This window comes from Dromaius novaehollandiae, chromosome W (genome assembly GCF_036370855.1).
Source record: "Dromaius novaehollandiae isolate bDroNov1 chromosome W, bDroNov1.hap1, whole genome shotgun sequence".
NCBI classification, from domain to species: Eukaryota; Metazoa; Chordata; class Aves; order Casuariiformes; family Dromaiidae; genus Dromaius; species Dromaius novaehollandiae.
In genome coordinates this window covers 59,641,899-59,665,131 of record NC_088130.1, presented here as the reverse complement: position 1 = coordinate 59,665,131, position 23,233 = coordinate 59,641,899, and the positions used below count along the sequence as shown (strand labels likewise).

The following is a 23,233-nucleotide window of genomic DNA, read 5'->3' as shown; positions in this document are numbered from 1 at the left end:
TAATGCTAGGGATAGTTAGAAGGAGTCAGGAGATAAAGGCAGCATGGTGGAAAAGGGATGGAATGGTTATGTTCAGAGCTTTGAATAACACAAAAATACATTTTAACATTGACTCTCCTAAAAATTAAGGAAGAGTCACAGTAAGGAAGGAAGCATGCTTGTTTGTCCAACTGCTCTTATAACAAGCCATGGGCAGACAGGCAGAGGCCTGGCATAACTCATAGCGTGGTTGCACAGCTGTCCCTGTTATCAGTGCCCAGTCACAGATACAACAGTGCTATTGTGTTTTTCTGCAGCTCCAGAAAGACAATGTCTGTGGGGAATACAAACCTTTATTCTGTGTTCCTGGGCATATTTGACATCTGTGTCCGCCTTTGGGCTTCTAACCCAGACTCAGAGGGCTGCCAAGGAGGAGCAGGTACTCCCAGGAAGTGTTTTTGTATGCTACAAGCATTTAAGCTCTTGGTAGCTGGACCATGGACCACTGATGTAAAATGTGGATTATGCAGCTTTGAGATCCTTATAGAGAAGGTCCCTCAGAGTTGTTGTGTGCATTAATAACACCCCTAACATATGAATTATGAACATCCCAGGAAGCCAAAAAGGACATTGGGATGAAAGCCAAATGCTGAATTTAGTCCCCCAACAGCAGGAGGTAGGTGGTGGCAGATGCTGCCTAAACCTGAGCTAGCAGCGAAAGTTTTGTGTCCCTTTCACGATAGGTTAAAGCCAGCAAGTGTCTCCAAATGCAGAAAAAGCAGTAACTATATCATAAGGCAAGTTTGTGTCTTGCACAGTCTGTGGTTTATAGCATTGTGTGGCAGCATGGAGCAGGGGTGGAGACAGCTCTGTTGTGGGCTGGAGGAGATGCTGTGCAGCCATATGACAGCTGCTGTACAGTATGGCTGGGAGCAAACTCCACACCGGAAGATGCCGATGGAGGTTTGGCGTCAGGGATCCACAGTTCTTTTAGTCACATAGTTAAATCTCTATCTGCTGTGAAAGGATCACATAGGAAAATATAAAGACTATTTGTAGCCCTGCAAACATGTTGGCAAATTTCATAGAAATTCATAGTCCAGCTTAGTCTGGGAGATTACAAACGAGACTGTTTGCAGGATCAGGGCCATACTCTCTACAGGAGATTTGCTGAGGAAAAATGAAAGTCAGCTGAACCTGGCTCTTGGATTTCATTTGTGCTTGCTTGAGTAATTACCTGGGGGTCCAATGCTCCTCCTTTGTTAGACATCGGAAGACTTACAGGTTGCCTACTGTTTTCTGTTAAGCTGCTAGGTGCCACAGCGATTGAGGACAAGTTACAAGACGGAGTCCCACAGACCATTGAGACTCTTGCCAAAGCCAGCATTAAGATATGGGTTCTCACTGGAGACAAACAAGGTAAAGAGGCTACAATTTTGGATGTTTCTCTTCTCTCCCATTGGTGGGATGATTCTGATAAGACCCATGTCCTGATTCTTTCTCCTTTTAAAAGCTGCGCAGAGGATAAGCTTACAGGGCTTTGCTTGGTTGCCATCTAGACAAAACTCCAGTTAACTGGAATTGGACCAGATAGCTTTAGCTAGCAGCTGTTCTTAATTCTTGTCCTAAGGCTGGAGATAGTATGAATATAGATAGCATCCTTTGCCTTTGGAGAGGTGACAGAGAGGATCTCATGGTCCCTGTCATATGCAAAGAAAAGCAGCCAGGAAGCAATATTCCTCATATTCTTTTCCACTATGAGAAAAAGAGGTATCACTTTAGTACAGTCACCTGTCCTGGTGAAGAAGGCTGGAAAAATCTAGTCCTGCTTTCCAGGAACTGGGATATGGCCTAATGCTACAGCTGATGTTAGATCAGTTTTAATCTGGTCCTGGGATTAATGATCCGGAATGAAAATGGGGGAAACACAGGCTTTTGAAGAAAGCATTAAGTTGGAAGGAATTTTGAATAGAATCCAGTGAATTTTGGGGGATAAATAGTAACTTTGCTGAAACAATGGTATTTCAGGGAGAACAAAACTGTTTGCAATTCATTTCATCCAAGAAATGAGCAGAGAATTTTTGAGAAAGATCAAGTGTTTCATTTTGTCAGGTTCAGAATGAAATAGTTTTGCTTATGAAATGCCAAAACATTGTTTTTCAGTATTTTCTAAACAAAAATTCTTGATATTCTTTTTCAGAACTTATGTTTGGGGGTTTTTTTTTTGGGGGGGGGGGGGGAGGAATTGACCTAAATTTCAACAAAGAAAAAAAAAAAGTTTTTTAAAAAGTGAAATAACCTGAAAAAAATTTGAATCAACTTGAAATGTTTTGGATGATCCAAGGGCATTGACTTGATGACTGTTTTAAGCTTTTTTTGTTTCGGTAGAATTCTTTTCTTTCTGCGGCCTTGCAAAGCTATTAGTGGAGATTTGCCGCTATGTTCATCAAGGTGACTCTCCTAGCTCGCTTGAACTGTTGGCTCTGAAAGGCTCAGGGCTCTCTTGGATGAGACGGGGAGTTTTTGTCTTGTATCTAAAAAGGCCACAGAGATTGTGGGGTGAATTCAGGGCTGCCAAGATGGCTTATCTTCCCGATTTATCTTTCCCAGAAACTGCAGTGAATATTGGTTACTCCTGTAACTTGCTGAATGACGACATGGCAGATGTTTTCATTATTGAAGGCAGCACGTCTGATGACGTACTTAATGAACTCAGGTAAGTGGCTGAAATACGCAGCTTCACTGCTGTGTGCTGACACCAGAATGAAGCAGCTTTGTAGTATTCCATCTTTTCTGTGTGTTTTACCTGGTGCTGCTTACTGCAGGGACCTTAGCTAAGTGTTAGCTGACTCCCTGAATAATCCAGCAGCTAGCTGAACATGGTGTAGAAATCTCCTGTGAGGAGAAACTCTGAAACTTCTTGATCCAAGAGGTTAAATCTACACAGATGTGTAAGGAAGCAGACTCAGGCAGGCACAACGGGTTGACATTGGACAGGTGATCTGGAGTCACAAAGCCTTTGACTCTATGCCTGAGCTGTGAAGTTGCTCCACTGCTGTTGCAGTTCATCCACACTGTGGTTCTTTCCATGGATATATTCCTCTTCTAGTACTGTCTAGAAATTTGCGTTGCTCCCAAGGCCTGCTCAGGAAACACCAGTTCTTAGGTTCAGGGGAAAATGGGGAAGTCAGGCCCTTTTCTTCTGAGGGAGGTAGTTGCCAGACAACATGCACAGAAAGCTGGGATGGCTTTTGGGATAATGTCCTTCATGACACTCACATGATTTGTTAGACTTTAAGTCAGCCCACGTTTAGCACACACTTATTAGAGTCTCAGAAGCATGTGGGTGAACTGCATGAACAAGAGCAGCTAATCCATGCATGTTGTGGTGGGGTTACAGAGAAAATTGAACTAAACTAACAAAAGGAAGTATAACATTTTTATTTTCGTAAATTTGATTTAATAAAATATATATGTATATCTTTGTTTACAAACTATTAATTATTATTCTGGGTGTTTTTTTTAGGAATGCAAGGGAAAAGATGAAGCCAGACTCCTTTCTGGACAGTGATGAAGTTAACATTAAGTTTGAAAAATCTTCCAAAAAAGCACAACTTCTACCTGACGAACAAGCAAATGGGGTATACGGTCTTGTTATCAATGGCCATAGCCTGGTAAGGAAGGTTCAGTCATGTTAAGACTGAGTTCTCGTAAGAACTTATTGTTATTGGGACATACTGGAAATCTGAAAATTCTTAAAAAAATTAACCTTGGGGTCTAGGGGTTTTTTTTTCCTAGCTGAAGGTTAGGTCCAGAGCTCTTGATGATTCTTATAAAATTGTCATCAGCAACTCAGAACCATTAGCGGTTATCTGAGAAATCAAGGGCGCTGAGCAAGGTTTCATAAGACTGGAACAGGGAAAAATTGGCCCTGATTTTAGGTGAACAGGAGGAGGAGTAGGGTAGCTGGATTAATTTTGATTTCCAGACAGTTACTGAAAAAATAATCGTGCAGTCTATGGATGCACCAAGAAGGTAAGATAACATCAGACATGGATTTCATGTGTGTCAAGAACATACTCTCTTAAATATATCTGTTTTCCACTAATAGATAGCATCAAATGATTTATTAGTCAAGTTATATGATGTCTATCCTATCTCCCATGATGTTTTTCTAAGCAAACTGAAGTAATATGATCTAGATGAAGTTGCTATGTGGCAGATGCAGGACTGCTTGGAAACTATGGCTCTTAATGGCTCATTGTTGGTCTAAAGCATACAGTTAAGTGGCATCTGCAGGGGGCTATCCCACATCTATTCAATATTGAGTGTTTCAATTAACTGCTTAAAAGAGAGCAAGCTTCTTAAATCTGCAGATAACACCAGCCTGGGAGGAACTGCAGACTTGAGGGAGTTCAAGATTAGATTTGAAAATAATTTTCATAAATTGGAGTGATACTTTGAGAAACAGAGAATGCAATTCAGTAAGAACTGAAATGCATTGTTCTCCACTTTCTTGTAATCAACTGCACACATAAAGGATCAGAGAGATATGTATACAAGAGCATCATTTGTAAGACTTGTGATGGCTGCTGGTGGCAGCACTGGGACTATGTACACATGTGGTCTTGCTTAAACAAAGCAAAAGAACAGAGGCACAGCAGTGTCTGTAATGGCATCGTCACACAATGTGTGCAGTGCCATTAACAGAGTTACTGTATGATAACATTTTTGCTAGTGCTGTGCAGTCAGGATGCTGAGTGAAAAAAACCAACTCTAACTGCAGTGACTGGCTAGTATGCGAAAACTAAATCATGAAAAGGTCTCTTTTGTTGAGCAAGCCTGCCTGTCACTGATGGCAGGGAAGCGGGGGCGTTAGTGATTCACAGCTCTCTGTTTTAAGAAGAAAGGGCATCTGGCTTAAGGATTGGCTGCCTTACGCAGAAAGGGCAGCCACCTTACTGTAATGGCTTAGAGGAGGAGAAAGTAATGTAGATTCCTTCCATGAATGTCTGCTGAGTAGAGACACCAAAGCACAGACCCAAGCAGCACAATCAGTAAGAAATATGAAAAGCTAGCACTGCTCCCTCCTTCCCATGCAGAGCTGGAGGGGTAACCAGACACCCAATTAACTGTACACTTCCGGAATAGGAATAACACAATGACTGAATTAAAAGCTCAGCACTCTAGAACAAAGTTGCATTCTGTCTGGTTTAGCGTTTTGCTTTATCATGCCTACCTGAGTATAGCTTTTCCCATTTTTTTTTAAATTAAGTACTCCCAAGTTGAAATCTATTCTATTTATAGCACAGGTCTGTCAGAGCTTAAAAAATAAACTAGGAAGGATGAGCAGGAATTCACTCGCATGGAGATACGCGAGCTAGCTCAGGTCCAGAAGCAGCTGTGTTAATGCACTGCTCCTATTGTTTGACAGTTCTACTGCACTGTCAGGATACATTAGCCAGATGAAGTTTTGTATTAATATGGCTGTGATGCTTCCAAGATCCCAAGCTGGCAGGTGTATTCTGTGTGGCATTATATTGTGCAGCGTGGATATTCCCTTTGACCAAACGGCCAGATTCAGTTGAGGTCACTTCTAGTAAAGACGAGATAGGCATTTTTGGGGAGAGAACACTTGCTGCAGCACTGAGAATATCAGCTCAGCCCTGGAGACCTTTCAGGCATCTCATACCTTCCTTATGCTGAATGAAAGAACTAGTTTAATTCTTACTTTCTTCCCACTGTTTCTGCTTTGTAAGGCTGAGTCACTGCTAGTCTGACTGCCCTTGCACTTTCTTCTCAGGCCTATGCACTGGAAGGGAATCTGGAGCTGGAGCTGGTGAGAACAGCCTGCATGTGCAAAGTGGTGATCTGCTGCCGGGTGACTCCACTGCAGAAGGCCCAAGTGGTGGAGCTGGTGAAGAAGTACAAGAAGGCTGTGACCCTGGCAATCGGAGATGGGGCCAACGATGTCAGCATGATCAAAAGTGAGTAACAGCATTGTGTCCTGGCTGATGGCCAGCATGCTCTAGCAAACTGGTGGGCTGCTGTGCTGCCGTTACTTGCTACACGAAGTGGGCAGGAGCAGCTCTTTGCTGTGAGCATACTTCAGACTATAGGGCTTGGCAGCAGAATTGCTTATTTGAATGGCTTCTGTATAGTCCTCTTTGTGGGATCAAGGTGGCTGGGTCTAAGTTTCTGGAGGTTTCTGCAGAGCACTGTCACTTGGGGCCACTTGTGTCTATTGCCTTCGAGGGTACACAAGACTGGTACTGGTGCTGCTGCCACCAGAGACACGGGAAGCTAAGACTGCACTTACTGTCTATTTCTTCATTTCTATCCACTGATCTTTCAAGCATGTTTTGTTTACAGCTTTGTTACTGGGAGAGTGTGATAAAACCTGGCAATGCTGAGCCAGCATGGGCACTTTACTAGACTGAAGAGAATGGGAAGTTCAACTGTTATGCTCCTGCTCACAGGGAGACTTCTCAACCCTTATGTCCTGTGCCAAGGCACAAGGATTCAAATTTTGTCAGCATGCCTGACTGTGTCAAATTGACCTTCATCCTCTGAAGTCCTCAAATTTAGATCCACTGGTTCCCTCACTCCACTGCTCCCTGGGGTCAGGTGTTGCTCACTTCTTGCCTCCAGAGTAGACAAAAGCCTGTAGGGGCTGTGACATGTCCACCTATGTCTGTGTGACTACCATCACAGTGGCAATGCTAAGAATAAGCAAATTTATTTCAGAGAGATGGCCTATCAGCAATGCAAAAAGAAAATCTTCATGCTTGTAAATAGTAAATGTTAGATGAATTTTTTAGCATTTCCATGTCGCCTGGGGCTGCTTGTCATTTATCTCCTTTGTATTACAAAAAAACAAGCCTCTAGCTCCTTTGTCCTTGAGCATCATTTGGTGCTACATTACCTCAATGAACTTATGAAAAAAATCCCTTAACTAGGTATAATTAAATTAAGATTATTCAGAAGGGCCTTTTACTAATCTTCCTTGTGTTAATTTGCAAAAATTGATTAACTGGAGCCTTTTAATTAAGAAAGCAAAGGCTAAGTAGGGAGCTTCAAGGGAGATAAGTCAGGCAGCCAGTCAAGAAAGGATAAGAAAAGCAAGTTAAAATGTACATGATAATTAGAAATGAACCCCGCCACTCTGAGAGGGTTGGGACTTTGGGATTTTATCAACTCACTGTTCCATGGAAACCTTTCAATCTAAACAACCTCCAGCCATCAAGATTGTTCTCATTAGTTAAAGCTGTATAATTAGCTGTCACATTAAACTTATGTCCATGTTTAATAAACCCAAGTTACTATTAAAAGAGACGTGCTTCTTCTGTCTAATTATTTGATTCAACTAATAAGGCCTCAAAAATATAAAATGGTTACAGTCTGCCTTGTACCACCGCATTTTAGAAATTTGTAAGGAGTTTGTTGGTTTGGAGTGATGTTTTAGGGCTGCTAGAAGAAAGAACATGCATGCATATAAATACAAGTCACATCTCAATAGAAATTAAAGGTATTTCTTCGTAACAGCAGCGATGTTTTGTGCTGATGATAAACATTAAGAAAAAAAACATGTATTGTCACTGAGGGTGTAATTCCATTCAAATAACATAAGCCCAGTTATTGTAAATGAATCACCATAGCAAAAATCGTGATGCTGTTGAAAAAATTAGTTTCCCCAAATCAATTTTTTTCATAAATAACTTTACATTTGACTTTTTCTAGTCAGGCTGGGAGGGAATTAACACAGTGTCCCAGTGTGGGGGACATCTGAAAACTGGAGTTATCAAAGCTCCCATTGTAATGACATGACCGATAATCTTCTTGTTGCAGCTGCCCACATCGGGGTTGGCATCAGTGGCCAGGAGGGGATGCAGGCCGTCTTGTCCAGTGACTTCTCCTTTGCACAGTTTCGTTACCTCCAGCGCCTGCTCTTAGTCCATGGCCGGTGGTCCTACATCCGCATGTGCAAGTTCCTCAAATACTTCTTCTATAAGAATTTTGCCTTCACATTAGTACATTTCTGGTATGGATTCTTCTCTGGCTTCTCAGCACAGGTAAGTCAGCTTCTTTTTTCTCATGATCATGTTTAACATTTTCAAGCAAAATATCTGGAAACATTTTAAAAGTGTAAATAAAATAAGCCATTCCCTCCGCCTCACTGAAAGATACACAGGCCTGTCTTCTCCAGCTGTTCCAGTTTAATGCAGATATTGCTTTCTTCATTGGACTGATGGTAAAGGACAGATGCCTGAAGATGTTTAGGTGCATTATGAAGCAGATAGCTACCTCATGGGATTTTTGAAAGTGTTCAGACTGACTACAGCCATCAAATAAGCACACAGATTAGACAGACGTCTGACCAGTTTGATGCAGAACTATATAGGGCCTATGGCTGCCTTAGCAGTACATTTAAAGCAGTTAGTTTAACCCCAGATTGCCTGTGTGTTTCAGCAGCTTGTAAGAGAAGCAAATCCCATGCAATGAAATATGCAGGGTTAGTTTAAGGCAAACATATCTCCACCCCTCTCCAGCACCAGGAAAGCACAGTTAGTGTGAAAATGTTAGTCCTGGGGCCGAGGGTGCAATGGTGCAGGAAGCATGCTGCCGTCCTTGCTTGCCAGCTTGCAGCCTGCGGTAGCCCGCAGCACCCACCTGGTGACTGCCGCTGTGCCAGCAGCTCAGCAGTACCTGGGGCAGCACTGCAGGCAGATGAGGGCCCTGGGCCGGCTGGGGACCAGGGGTGTCTGCCCTGTCACTGCTGTCTTGGTGCTCAGAGCTTTCTCTCACGCAGGAGCACTGCCACTGAGAACTGAATATCTTGGCCAGTGTGTTTGAAGTGACCAGCAATGTGCCTTTCGTGCTGGGCTTAGATGGGACTCCAGTGCTGTTCTGGCATTTTATTTCTGCCTAGAGGTGAATGTTGCCTTCTGCAAATACAGGCATGAAATAGTTACAGGCAGACTGCACCAGGGTTGCCATCTCATTAGGACTCAAGAACGGTCATACTGGGCCAGGCCAAAGGGCTCTTTGGCCCAGTATGCTGTTCTGGCTGTGGCCAGTAGTGGATATGTAGAAAACAGAACTAGCGTAAAGTGATCCTTCCCCTGCATATTCCCTCAGCTTCTGGTAATGACCAGTTACGGATTGTTGAGCTTGACATTGTATTTTTGGTCTCAGAACTGTTTTGAACAAGATGTTCCAGCATTTCATTGTGTATACTTTTAGGAGAGATGGAAAAGGCAGCCTTTTGCTAACTCCATGCTCTGCTTTTCTCTTTAGACTGTATATGATGAGTGGTTCATTACGCTTTACAATTTGGTATATACCTCCCTCCCGGTGCTAGGAATGAGCCTCTTTGATCAGGTATTGTTTCTGTCACTACTTGGATATTTTTATAGGGGTGCTTTGGACTGGTTCCATGAAGCAAAAGCAGCTGACTCTTTGGCTAGCTATTGTGGTAACCCCTGAAGCAGTTTCTTGCCAGTGATAACTAGGAGCACAAGAAAGGATGCACAAGGGAGGAGACTGTATATTGCCTTGAACTGGACAGTGGGTTTCAGTGTGTGGTGGGGCTTTTGGGTTAGCCTGTTGACTACAGTAAAAGCTGCCATTGCAACACTCCCCTGATGTAGTCATGTCCTATTAGCTCTATTCCCTAAAGCCTGACTGGTACCTTTTTAATGACCATACAGAACAGTGAATGAACTAGACCTCTGAAGATCTCATAAGCCAGACTTTCTTTGTTCAGCCTTTTTAATGGAGCCCTTCCTGCAGTAATTTCACACATGCATTTCTACCTCATATGCTATTATTGTTCAGCAATATATAGAAGCAATAAAGCTGCTCCTACATGCCTTTTATAAATGCACTTGCTACTCACACAGTGGTTCACTGTGTTCAGCTCTTTTAAGGAATGTAAGTCAGAGGGCCTTGCTTATGTGTGGACCCACTGGAGGTATTTCCTATCCATTAGCTTCCAGAAACCTTTCAGGAAAGCAGGACATGCAGCCTGCTTAAGAAGAAATGTGCCTTCATTTTTTTGTAGCACTTGTCATTTGTTTCAGCACGAGAAAGGTGAAATTCAATATGTAAGATGTACCTAGGTGACCTTGGGATGTGGCATGCTAGTCAGCACAAATGAGTGAATTGTGTGCAAAGCTTTTTCTAGTGGAAATGTGCCTTCTCAGGGGTATGGCAACATTAAGTGGTCTTGTGAGGTCAGCTGGGTAGGTGCCAGCAAAAAGCTCTAATCATCTCCTCTCTGCTTTCAGGATGTGGATGATCGCTGGAGTATGCTGTTTCCTCAGCTCTATGTGCCTGGCCAGCAAAACCTTTACTTTAACAAAATAGTGTTTGTCAACTGCATGTTGCATGGGATCTACAGTTCCCTCATTCTCTTCTTCATCCCTTATGGGGCCATGTACAATACAATGAGAAGCGATGGGAAAGCCATTGCTGACTACCAGTCCTTTGCGTTGATGGCCCAGACCTGCCTACTGATTGTGGTGTCTGTACAGGTAAAGCATCCCTGGTAATGCTTTTAGGAATTAGTTATTGTTTTATGGAGGCAGCATCTGGAGGGGCCACTTGAGATCCTGATAGCATTCAGTTTGCTGCTGCCTCTTGCAGTCTTTCAAAAGAAGTGTGAATTTGTGTCATGAAGGATCAGGGCCACAGGAAGACAGAACCTCTGCCCTGGGAAGTTTGCAGTCATAGTAAATAAAACAGTTACGGCTGGGAGAAAAGAAGGACTCATATCAGTTTTTCAGAATGGGTTTAAAGCACAGGATTGTCTGTCTGCTATCAGGCAATCATTTATAAGGCCTCCATCGTGGTGCTGCCTCTGCAGCCTGGTTCGATGCGTGATGTGAATGCTAGGGCTGCACTTGCTGCAAGAAGTGGCTGAGATTAGGATGGTGAAAAATTCAGATGATATTGGCAGGATGAGAGAAACTTCTTAAAAGAAAAACTAATCTGTCTCACCTCTCTAGATAATGGTTTCTGCTGTCTGAGGTGTTATAGGCTCCTTCTAATTTTGGATAGCTAGATCGCAGCATGGGGAAAGGACATAAGCAACAGCTGCTTTGAACCTAGTATCCTGTCTCAAGTACTGGTCACCAGTGAATGCTCTGGAAAAGGGCGAGAACAAGGCAAATGTAGTAATGTTTGCCTTGAATGTTCTTTCAGCATCCTATGATCTGTGGCTTGGGTATTTCTTGAGCCTTGAATTGTGTCTGTGTATCTGATAGTACATACTGTTTCTAATATGGGTTCATGGGAGAGGCCAGGAGCTTCTCTCTTGTGGGGGTGAGGTGGCAGGGTACAGAGTGGTGCACAAGACCTCTAGCTGCATTCAGCATAGGTATGCTAAATAACTAAGGCACTGACAGCAGCTGTATTGCTCTATTCTTTTAGATTGGCTTGGACACCGCTTACTGGACAGTTGTGAACCAGTTCTTCATCTGGGGCAGCCTTTCTGTTTACTTTGCCATCACCTTCACCATGTATAGTGATGGCATGTACCTGATCTTCACAGCCTCATTCCCATTTGTTGGTAAGCCCTGTGACAAATCTCAATTGCATTCAAAATGGGCAAAGTGCTGGGCTTAACTCTGTCAAGTGTTTCTAGTATGTGCATAGGAAGAGCTCTCAGAAAGGCAGTAACATGCTACAGAACATATTGATTGCCATTTTTACAAGAAATGCCATGGTATTTCTGCAGGCTGCTAGGAATGCTTATTTTGAATCCCATCTATCTATGTGGACATGTGTCCCATGTTCACTTCCTTGCAAAAGCATGCACTTTCAAATAGCCACAGCAATGATCCTTTAAATAAGTCCACAGAAGTGGATGGAAAACTTTCTGCTAGCTCTTTGCTGTTCTATTTCCAGATGTCCAATCCTTACAAATATTTAGGAACATTTTGTTTGCAGAAGTGTGTGTGTTCTCTTCTAAATAAGTTAATGTGTTGGTGTGAGAAGGCATAGAAATCCAGCAACCTTACATTATATAAAATCTTTCTGAACACAGGCAAAAGCTAAAGAATAATATAAAAATGAATCTCTCTCTTGAGACTGTGAGCAGGAGGAAGACAAAAGTTTAGCAAAGTAATTTAGCCATTTTAAATAGCTCTGTCCATCTATATCCAGTACTGATAGAGCTTTGTTATGAAACTCTGCTTCTAAAATCCCAAAGTTTGTTGTTTCAAATATCAAATTGGTGAGTAATCAATGCCTTTCTTTTTGGATTTGTTAAGCCATTTGTTCTGCCCATCTGCAGTTCCAAGGTGCTTGGCCATTTTAGAAATATCTGAGATGCAGGTCAGTTGTAAGGTATTTTCCAGGTAGGTGGCCAGATGCACTGTAGAGGTGGCTTTTAGTATCAAAAGTTCTGAGTGAGAGAAGGCAGAGTGTCTGTTCAGTTTCCAAAGACAGCTGGTAACCCACTTACCAGGGCCGTCTATATATGCTGCTCTGTACCTAGGCCAAAATACCCATAATGTTGAGTACCACTTATTAAGATCTCACCGTGAGACCATTTTTAATGGAAGTTCTTCAAGTCTGGACTCAGTTAACCTGGTCACTGTAATTTCAGCAGAGTTGTAATACAGCAGAATTTGGCTAACTGAAAAGAAGACATTCAGCAACTTTACTGCCAACAACAGCATCATTAAATGCTGTAATGAGGCTTTTGCAGGCTGTTTGTTCTATCCTACATTCCTTCAGTTTTCGGAGGAGCCAACAGTGAGCACTTTGGTTTCAAAGAATGTGTCAGTGTCATGTTACCACATGGCAGCTGCTCTGCCAATAAACCCGTTAGGCTACTCTGTCTGTGCAGACACCCAGAGCAATGCATGCTCCTTTCGTAAAGGACTGTGATCCTACCATCTATTGGACGCTCAAGAGTTAGTACCTCATATGCTTCAGGTAACAGTACTGGCAAATGAGGAAATAGTATTCTTCCTTTTTAACTGGAGTCCTGGCAAAAGACTAGTGGGCTGGATTGCAGCTGAAGAAGGTCTCTTGAATATTTATCTATCAATCTGTCACAGTGATTTGACTGTTTGTGATGGGATGAGGCATTCACTCTGACATCTTTGTCTCCCTGAGTAGTTGCTGCAGTTCAACCTGAATGCTGTTTTCTTCTTTGCTCATCTAAGACAGTTATGATGATGTTACTGTCCTCCCTGCAGCAAGCTGATTTCACTGTCGGATAAAAGGGTCTGCTTTATGTTCTGTTTGCTAAGTGCTTTGGGATCTCAGAGAACGGAAGACTCAAGGTGAATAAGAGTGAGAGGTGCTACTGTCACAGTTTTAATGATGCTCTTATTTTTCAGGTACGGCTCGAAACACCCTCAGCCAACCAAATGTGTGGCTAGCAATCTTCCTCAGCATTGCCCTCTGTGTGCTGCCTGTAGTTGGCTATCGATTCCTGAAGGCTCAGTTAAAGCCCACTGCCAGTGATAAAGTAAGGAAATACGCTCATAAACCAGAAACCTTTCTCACCTAAGCCAACTGCAGGGCCTTATTGCAGGGGCCTGGCATTGCTTAGTGTATGTCCCCGGAGGTGCAAGTGCTGCCATCCTTCTGTCTCCTAATCCCTTAAAAGGAGGATTGAGCATGTGTTTTGGCACAGTTTAAGCCCTCTGCAGCTGGGAGCAATGCTGAGATTATTTAGATATGGATTAGATTGCACTGGAGTGAGGAAGCAGCACTATTTTTAGGTGCAGAGTTTCAGGGTGTGGCTCAGTGACAAAGCAAGGGCATATTTCACAGTCAGCAGTGACACCTTGCTGCCATACAGCTTTTAGCCTGGCAGACTGCACTCCTTCACCCCCTGGCCATGCATACATGTTTGCTGGGGGTTTTTTTGGCTTGTAAATTGATCTCCTTTATAGCCAATGGTTATATTCCCCTTCTGAAACCAGCTGCCCTCCCATGCCCAAAAATACGAAGATGAGGCCATCAGGGCAAGGAGAGGCTGAGAGAGATTTTAGGGGCAGGGAGTGCCCAGTGCACTACAGTCGAGGAACTCCTGAACAAGATCAGCATAAATACAGCTCTCCGGGCTGCCTTTCAAACAGGGATATCTGCTAAATGTTGCTGCCACCTGGTGCTTCCTTCCTCTTCCTACACTAAGCTGTGAGACACCAGTATCTCTGAGCAAAGTCTCAAGGGATGGCACTTAGTCCTCAGTGGCTGCCTTGATCATCCTTGAGATGCCTGTAAAGGTCCCCAGATGCTCCAGGACTGTCTGAGGATGAGTGAAGGGGAATTCCGAGCCCTGGCAGAGGGCATAGGGGGTGCTAGAGAAGATTGCTGGGTTGGAAGGTCCTCAGCACACTGTTAGAGGAGGAGGTTCAGATTGTCCAAAATACGCGGAAGTGGGCTGAATTTACTCTTCGGCTTGGTAGAACACTTAGACACAGATGTGACCCAGAATCCCAGTCTTAATGCTTTGGCTTAGCCTCTCTCTCTAATGCCAAATCACTTCACTTTTCTACCTCCTTCAGAATTTGGGAAGTGAATTGTCACAGGAGAGGAGCGTTTAGGTTTTTTGCTAGAGAAATCCCTACCCTGAAAAGAACTAAACACAGGCTGATGGCCAGAGTACCCAAGTACCTACAGCTGCCATTGTCCCAAGCGGGCAGGACAGAGGTTGGGCATCTGGATCCTGCTGAGCCACTGGCACTTTCCCTTTTCCCAAGGAATATGAGAATCTATTGATCACCATTCTCATCATAAAAAGCCTTTAAATATTGCAGATCCCCTTTAGTAGTCTGTTTTCTAAAGTAAGCCAATTTTTCAATTTTTATTTATAGATCATACTTCCTGAACTTCTTTGACTTTCATATGTTTGGTTTTTTGACTGAAGTGCCTGAAAGAGCTTCAGCAATACCCTAACTGAGGCCTCACAGTGCTGTGAGGAGTAACAAATGGATATCATTCTCTCCCATGTCTTACATGGGATGACATTCCCAATAATGCCTTTTGCAGTAAGATTTGCTTTTTCTTTTGCTGAAGTGCTACCCTGGTGCTGCAAGTTCAGTTCCTGCTCTGCAGCCCCTCCTGCCATCCTCCTGTTTTGTCAATCATTTTTGGCTTTGGACCCATACCTTTATTTTCCCTTCTGAACTCCTCTTTTGCTGTGCTCATGGATAACGATGCATTTCCCACTTGTTCAGTCTTATTTTCTGATTTCAGGTCCTTCTCAAGATCAAAGAAGCCAAGAAGAGGCCACCTCCACCCTCACCCAAGAGGCGTCTGCGTCGGACCAGTACCCGCCGCTCTGGCTATGCCTTCTCCCATCAGCATGGTTTTGGAGCGCTCATTATGTCTGGAAGAAACATGCGGCCAAAATCACCTTTTGCTACAACAGGAACATTCTCACCCAATAGTGACAAAAACAAACACAAGGGACTGTAAAAAAAAAAAAAGAAAAGAAAAGAAAAAGGAAAAAAAAGAAAGAAAGGAAGAAAAGAAAACCTAGAGGGCTGTCAGGAAAGGAGGCTGTGCTCCCTGCAAAGCACTGAGCCAGTGGCTGCTCAGAGCTCTGCCCTGTGGGCTACCAAAGCAAGGACTTGGACCTTTTCTTTTACCTACTTGCAGTCTCCGACTGCAGCTTCTGTTCCAAAGATATATGCTGCTCCTAGGGAAGTAAGGGAAGAGTGGGGAGGGCAGGATGAATTAAAACAGATATTTTTTAAAAGCTGTTTTGTATTCCAGAGGGCCTCCCTGGAACAAGAGAGAGAACATGCTGTGGGAGGCTCTTTCACTCACCAAGATTGTTTATGATGCCATTTTTTCTCCCTTTAACTAAATACCTCAGAACAAAGTGAAGTCCAGGCTGAGGAACAGACAGAATTGGTGATGCCTTTTTCATTCACGTGCCTGCCTTTGTTTCTGTCATGAGTCCATTCTGGGCCATATTCCTGGGTTGACAGTATTGACCCCAGGTGTGCCTTAGGTCCAGCCATACAAACCCCAAATCCCCAATCTTTGTAATATATGTAATTTTGTAGCCTTTTGACTATAATGTACAAAAGCACTTTGGAAAGTATGAGTCGGAAATAACCTCCTTCCACACTAATGGTTAATCCAGTTTCTCAGAAGATGGCCAGTGCCACAAGCACAACCCTCTTCCTGCATCTGCAGTCTGGAGGTGCTGCAAGCTCAGAGAAGTGCCTAGTTGACCAAGGGACAAGGACTTGACATTCATCAGTCTGCCCTGTATCTGCAATGCAAATCCGCTCTTGTTGTAAATGATCATTGTCAGAGCCATCTCAGGTGTTGTAGCTGGGTACTAGCCATTTCTTTTAGACTTAAAATAGAAGGGCGAAAGAATTTCAGGCTCCCATATAAATCAAGCCATAAAATCTAGCATGGAGGAGCCCATACCTTAGCTAGGACTCAGCTGGGAGCCTCCAACACCAGGTGGCTTTTCTCACCTTAACAGACTGAGTCAACTTCTGTCTTCTGAGACACATGGACATCTGACGATGGAAATTATACAAGAGATAGCAGAGGGACAGATGCTATTTCACTACTGGTGCAGGGTGTCCTGCCCTTCACTCTGCTGGTGCTGTTGGTCAGTGCAACAGATGAAGTGTGATCTGGTTGCTCTTTCACCCTCCCCTGATGATCAGTGTGGTCAAGTTTCAGAGGAACTTAGTGAGGGCTCAGGGGCGTCTGCAGAATTTCTCTGTGGTGGCTGGTATTTTATTCAGAAAGGTTCATGTATCAATCATGAGTTCCAGGGAGCAGAAGGCTCCACCAAATCCTATCAATCTGACTGCCAGCAGAGGGACCTAAAATGCATAAACACAGTCAAAGACACAGTGATATTGAGAGACTGGGACTTGCTCACTGGTTTGTTACACAGTGCTATAAAGCTAGCATCAGTGGGATTACTAGGTGGAAAGCCAGAATGAGAATCTGTCCTGCCAGTGCTGCTGAGCTGTCTAAATGGAGCTTTTTTTTGGTGCAGCCTTTACTGTTATGTTTTCTTGGCTCCTTTATAGAAGTTTAGACTCTTTCCTCATTTTGAATTGGGATTTTTGCACACTAACCATCTGATATTTATTGGGAGTTCTCTTTGAGTCTCTGAGCTATCGATGGAGGAAATGTGTCACAGCAACAATCCAGCCAGGTCCCTACTTCATCTGGTCTGCGTATAACACCTCACCTACTGCCTGTGGTCCTAGTTTCAGCAGTTACTGTATAGGGGTTTTTTAAGCTCTAATAAAAGGTTTCATCTGCCTGGATTTAACTCAGCACAGAAAAAGTGGTCTGTTGCACCTGCTGCTTTGAGAGGCTTGTTGCAAACTGTAGTATTAAATTTCAGTGTAGCCAGTGCAAATTAGACCTGGGCCTGGATCCAGATTTCAGCAGCCTGGAGCTGCTTGCTAGGGAAGGAGCAAATTCTAACGCAGTGATCTTCCCTGCAAGGATATATCTAAATAAAGAGAGAGCCTGCACCCTGACTGAGAAAACTCTACTGTGATAGTTACTGCTCTTCACCTCCCTCTGATCTACAAGTCACTTTGCAGAGATAATCATAACTTTCTGGTTAGAATAATGCCTTCATGGGGCTAGAAGAAAAAGGAGGATTTATGCAGGTGAGCAGACATCCCCACAATACCCAGGCTGGCCTGTGGACTGACAGACCCTTCAAAGCTGTTCCAAGTATGTAAAGCAGTGGACTATAATGCTGAGCAGTAGAGGCAGACTTTTTCCTAGCAGAGCAAGGAAACTCTGAGACTGTGTCACTCTTCTCACGTGGTTTACATGCAAGGCACTTAGCTTGCCTTCTGGCTGAAGGGCACTTGCAAATGCTGCATAGGACATGTTGGTGAACTTGCTCCAGCTATAAATATTTCAATGGCTTGACAAGTTCAACATTTGAAACATATCAGCCGGCAGTGATGTTCAAGCTACATCACTCCTGATTTTTGTAAAATTATTTTTTAAAATAAAAAGAGACCCTTGAGATGACTGATTCGTTGACAGTCTGCTAATGATTAAAGGAGTTTATAACCAGACATGTGAATGTCATTCCTGGATCTCCTGAAGTGAAAGCATAGGCTGTGGGAGAATGGATCTGGAATAATGGTTCTTTTAATTTGGTATCCTGATTTGGAAAACAATCAGGAAAGTAAGGAAGCTGCAGTGGACAACTCTGAAAAGTGAGCCCCTAGGAACAGCCCTGTGAAATTAATAGCTGGTTATTACGCCAAGAAGCTGGAATTCCCCACAAGGAACTCCCTTTGTATCCTGTAAGGGAGCTCTGCATGTTGTTACCAGCCATATAATGCTGTCCATTTTTTTGAGCTTCTGGTTTCAGTGATCAAGGGTAACAGCAAATTCAAAGTTTGATTGTGTTTTGTAGTAATGTTTTCTCAAAGTTGTTGTACAAACAAGCTGTTTTGTAAAAAATGGCTTGTGGGGGTAGGAGGAGTGAAGAGAGAGTGCCTGGTTTCTATTCCCAGTGGTGCTAGCGGGTCACAGAAGCTCTTCCAGCATTTCTTCACCTCCCCGAGCTGTTCCCCTTCTGCACAGTGAGGCAATGGCAGTGCTCTGCTTTTCATGAACGTGGAAAACTGAGTCTCTTCATAGCCATGCTCTGGTGGAGGGACATGTCGGCTGCAGTAGCATAGTGAAGCAGCAGCAGGCCAGGGACGCTCTTGCCTCTGTTTCCCCATTTTTAATGCAGCGGGTGAAAATGGCAGTGGTGTCAAGGGGCAAGGCTGCTGTGTGCAGCGAGTTTGGGATAGGTGGTGCAAGCAGCCTGTGTGTCACCGGGCCACTGAGCAGGCTGGGGAAGTGTCGGTGCTGGTGGGTGGCAGAGGAGGTGGTTGTTGCCGTGGTGGCAGTTAGGGGCACCATCAAAGTTGGGAGTGGCAGTAGAGGAGGTTGTTAATGCTGGCGATGGCTTCAGGAGCTGTTGTTCCATGGGAGACAGTTGTGGATGGTGGTTGTGGATGGCGGTGATGGGTAAGAGGGTGATGGATGTTGTCAGTGGCTTTTGGGGTGGCTGCTCCCAGGTGCGATGCCTGAGGGTGCAATTAGTGCATGACAGCTGAGACAGCTGTTCCCAGGGCAGATGGCTGAGGGGGCAGTTAGTGTGTGTGTGTGCGAGACTGCTGAGGCAGCCGTTGGCTGAGGAGGCAGTTAGTGTGTGTGTGAGCTCTGGGGCAGCTTTTGGCAGAGGGGGCAGTTAGCGCATGCGTGACCGTTGGGGCAGCAGTTGGCTGAGGGGGCAGTTAGTGTGTGCGTGACCGTTGGGGCAGCCGTTGGCTGAGGGGGCAGTTAGTGTGAGACCGTTGGGGCAGCCGTTGGCTGAGGGGGCAGTTAGTGTGTGTGTGAGATCTGGGGCGGCTGTTGGCTGAAGGGGCAGTTAGTGTGTGTGCGTGACCGTTGGGGCGGCCGTTGGCTGTTGCGGGTCTCTCTGTGAGGACTGGGCTGCCCCGGCGGTCAGCCCCGGGCGGGGGGGCTGCGGCCCGTGGCCGGGCGGCGATAGTCCGAGCGGCAGCCGCGGCTGCGGCGGCCGTTGGCGGTTGCGGGCGTCGGCGGCGAGGCGGGGCGGGGCGCGCGCGGCGGGCGGGAGGCGGCGAGGCCCCGCCCGCCGCCCGGGTGTAAACAGTGGCGCGGTGCGGCGCGGGCCGGCTCGGTAAGAGGCGGCGGGGGGTCCCGGGGGGTCGGTGACAGCGGAGGCGGCGGTGTTTGCGGGGGCCGGGGAGGCGGCCGCGGCCTTTTTCGAGGCGCCGAGAGCATGTGAGGGGCGGGGGGGGGGGATCTTCGGGGGCTTGTTGCCGGCTGTGCGGGCCGGTGCGGGCAGCGCTGCGCGGGACGTGCCTAGAGGGTGGGCCTGGACCCGCCGTTGACATGACCTGCTGCCTTGGAGATGGCCGCTTCGCGATGGAAAGGCTCCGGTCGCAGGCTCATGGGTTAAAAAGCTGGGTGTTTTCCTTACCACAGCTTTCCTTTCTGCCGGCCAGATCGCTGCGTGTGTCTGTGCTGTCCTGGCTCCCGGCGCCGGCAGTGAAGGGAGCACTGCTGAGCCGGGTGGAACCGCTTGGGATGCTCCTCGGCCTGCAGACCTCACAGCAGGCTGTGGCGCAGGCGGGGAAGCCTCCTAGTTACAGGGGTCATCAATGTACGCAGCAGTGTTGAGTGGCTGTTGTAGAGAAATCTAATAAATGGCTATATAAAGTATTATAAATGCATTCTTACCCGTGTTTATTGGACAGTAGCTGAGCGTGTTGCAACCAGAGTTCATCTGCACTCTGCATTACAGACATGGAGGAATGTCTGAAAACCAGGGGTGATAAATAGGCCAAGATCCTGGGGGAGTCATCATTTCTTCTGTGAAAACGCGCAGTACTCCTGCTTAGTCCCACAGGGGGGATCAGGCATGATGTGTTTAGGCCTCATGTGACCTGTTGTACAGCATATTTTTTAAAAAACATTGAGAATGATGATTTAGTCTTTCATGGAGCCTCTTATATTTGATAGAGAGTTAGGTATATCAAAAATTAATCCCTGGGATGTTTTTTCCTATTCTAGTTATTCCATAATGAAGAGGTTCATGGTTTGAAGAGTGGGTTTAGTTCCAGTGTAGCACCTAAAAACTCACTGGCCTGTTGGATGGTAATCTCAGGGCAGGAATGATAAGGCTGTGGTGATAACCAGTGAGTAAGATGGTTACTTCAGTTTTATTGCAGCAGAGGAAGATGTAGATTATGATATCTTCTTTCCCCCTAGAATCCATGCTACCTGTGCTACCTCTGCAAATAACAGTGTGCAGCATTATGTTCTTTTGGGTGGAGGCACCTTTGCAGCGTTTTACACAACTAAATGCAACACGTACATTCCTGCTGCCTGATGGCTCTCACTTTATCTGTGTTTGTCCAGGCAGCTCTCTTCCACTGACCTGTAGTCAAGAAGTGATTAGTTATAAGCAGCTCTTACAGAGTGGGAGGGCAAAGGAGTGCCACATGCTTGCCCTCAGTTATCCAACTTGAGTGATCTTGAGCAAGGATTGCTGTAAGAAAGGAGCCTTTTGAATCACAAGCCATGCTAATTCCTAGCTGGGATCAAAGACAGACGCATAGGAGAGCTCTTGGGTGCCTTTGGACATACGCACTGTGTCATATAACCCCTTCAGACCACTGATCAAACTTCATCCTAAAACCATCTGTCAGCTGGGAAGCTTCCTGTTCTGATGGTTATTTTTTTTCCTCTCTCTAATTTTTCAACCAAAATGTATTCACAGCACATTTATTCACTTGTTGTTGTGCCAACATTATCCTTTTGCTTCAGCAGTTCTGTTTGGCTCCTGTGATATATTTAGAGAGCAATCCTATCCGTTCTCTGCCTGCATTTGGCTAGGCTAAAAAAGCCAGGTTCTTAAGTTTCTTCTTGTTTGATAGGATTTCTCTTTCCCCCAATCGTGTCTGTGGCCCTTTCTGCACCTGTTCATTTAAGTTCGTCATTTTTAAATGTGGATGACCAGAATTTTATATATGATGCGCCTGTCAGCAGTGCCTGTACAATAGCATTGATATGTCACTGCCTTGTCTAGGCTGTACTTGATTTTCTTATGGCCACATCAGCTCTCTAATCCCCAGTACAGCTTTTGTGGATGACTGATTTGCTGAACTGCTCTATTGTTATTTTTCCTAACTTTTCTGTGAATATGTAGACTTGTCCAGCTCGATACTTGCAGCCAAGATCTCACTCAGGCAATCTCTAAAGCCACAGGACATGGGAGAAGTGAAGCTTGAAAATGTGCCTTTCCCTCAACACCATCCTTTTGGATAGATCTAAATCTTCCTATTCTGACTTTTTGTTGTTTGTTGCTATGAGAAGCACCTTTCCTCCAGTCCATGCCAGTGCCTCTCCAGGGAGACTTCACCTGTGGAGCAAAGGCAGAGGGATGTCCATTTAGGACAGCCTCCTGATACATGGGACTAGGTGCTTTTAACAGAGGTCCCTGGGCAGGTTGCATTCCTGGGTATCTGACCCTCTAGGGCATCCGGCACCCACCGTTCCTAAGTGTCTGGAGGAAATGTAGATGTTGGCTAAATAAATACTTCTTGTCTTGGATTGTCTTATGCCCAGTAATGCAGGGAGGGGCCAAAGTCATTATAGCGTGAGTGTGTGTATGCTGCAGCATTAGACTGGTGTCTGTCTTGTCCCCAGGGACAAGCTTTCTCCTTGAGAGCTATGTGGAACTTTTTGTTTACGCCATTGTAAATATGCCGGGGAGAGGGAGCTCTCCTTCCTCCTAGGGAAAGCAAATTCCCAGCCTCAGCTGTCTGTCCAGGAGTCTTTGTCTCTATTTCAGTGGTTGGGGACTGAGTTCCTGGAGGTATGGATGTGGCAGGGGGCTTGGAAGATGGGTACAGAGCCCTGCTGGCTGGGCTTGACCTGAGAGTGCTTCTGGCCTTGGCTATAGCGTAGCTGCTATTCAGTGTTTCAGAAGCTAGTCTGCTGCTGCCCTACTTTTTATAATTCTCTCAGAAGTAAAGAATATTTTTGTCTGCATGGCACTGTGAAGGAGCAACCTCTCTCCTGCTGCTCCCTGCTTGAAGGGAAGTGTTTTTTCATACGTCCGTATCTCCCCCAGTCTGCCTCTTGTGCTGGGTGGAATTGGCTGTACCAAGCTGTCAGCTCCCTGCCTTTCCGCACAGAGCTGAGCTTTCTGCCAGACTCTTTAGCTATAAATGGATCTGGCCTCTTCCAACCCCGCCTCCCCCCCCCCAACTCCATGTGATGTTGTGGGAAATCAGAGCTGGGCCAGGCTTCCTTTTAATTAGGAAAACATAAGTTCCTACCGCTGGCTTTTAGCAGGTTGTCTGTAAGTAGTGTGCCTGGTTTGGGGGCTAGCTGTCTGTGCCCCAGGGGAGGTTATGCTGCTGAATTGCCCGTTTGCACTGTGAGAGAGTTTATTCCCAGGCTTGAATGCAGAGCTTGGACAGACCTGTGGGTGCTATATCCAGTGACCAGCCCGGTGCACAGCACCACAAACAAAGCTCCGCTTGATCTGAGGCTTGTGTGTCAAGGGAAAGCTAATGTTTTTGCTACTGACTGCATCCTGCATCCTGTTCATTTATGCATAATGAACAACTCTGTCTGCTCCCTTTACTTTAGGATTTATGACAGAGATCCTTTGGTCTTTTAAGCTTTGTGCATTTCCACTCTGCTGAGGGGCAGGGAGGATCAGTATTTTATG

At 45.2% G+C, this 23,233-nt stretch overlaps 2 protein-coding genes across 5 annotated transcripts in view; both read left to right on the top strand.

The window, feature by feature from the left end:
* Positions 1-18,038, top strand: part of LOC135324352 (phospholipid-transporting ATPase ID-like) — an 86,852-nt gene extending 68,814 nt beyond the window's left edge. For all 4 annotated transcript variants that reach the window (XM_064500410.1, XM_064500407.1, XM_064500408.1 and 1 more), the window contains 10 exons: positions 1,287-1,398; positions 2,590-2,695; positions 3,506-3,653; positions 5,783-5,966; positions 7,828-8,051; positions 9,277-9,360; positions 10,269-10,514; positions 11,413-11,551; positions 13,335-13,465; positions 15,202-18,038. In XM_064500410.1, the coding sequence (XP_064356480.1) occupies positions 1,287-1,398; positions 2,590-2,695; positions 3,506-3,653; positions 5,783-5,966; positions 7,828-8,051; positions 9,277-9,360; positions 10,269-10,514; positions 11,413-11,551; positions 13,335-13,465; positions 15,202-15,423 (1,596 nt within the window). In that variant the 3' untranslated portion in view covers positions 15,424-18,038. The remainder of the gene's footprint in view (positions 1-1,286; positions 1,399-2,589; positions 2,696-3,505; positions 3,654-5,782; positions 5,967-7,827; positions 8,052-9,276; positions 9,361-10,268; positions 10,515-11,412; positions 11,552-13,334; positions 13,466-15,201) is intronic.
* Positions 18,039-19,557: 1,519 nt separating this feature from the next.
* Positions 19,558-23,233, top strand: part of LOC112988027 (AP-4 complex accessory subunit RUSC2) — a 63,017-nt gene continuing 59,341 nt past the window's right edge. The window contains exon 1 of the mRNA XM_064500405.1: positions 19,558-19,666. The gene's annotated coding sequence lies outside the window, so the exon portion shown is untranslated. The remainder of the gene's footprint in view (positions 19,667-23,233) is intronic.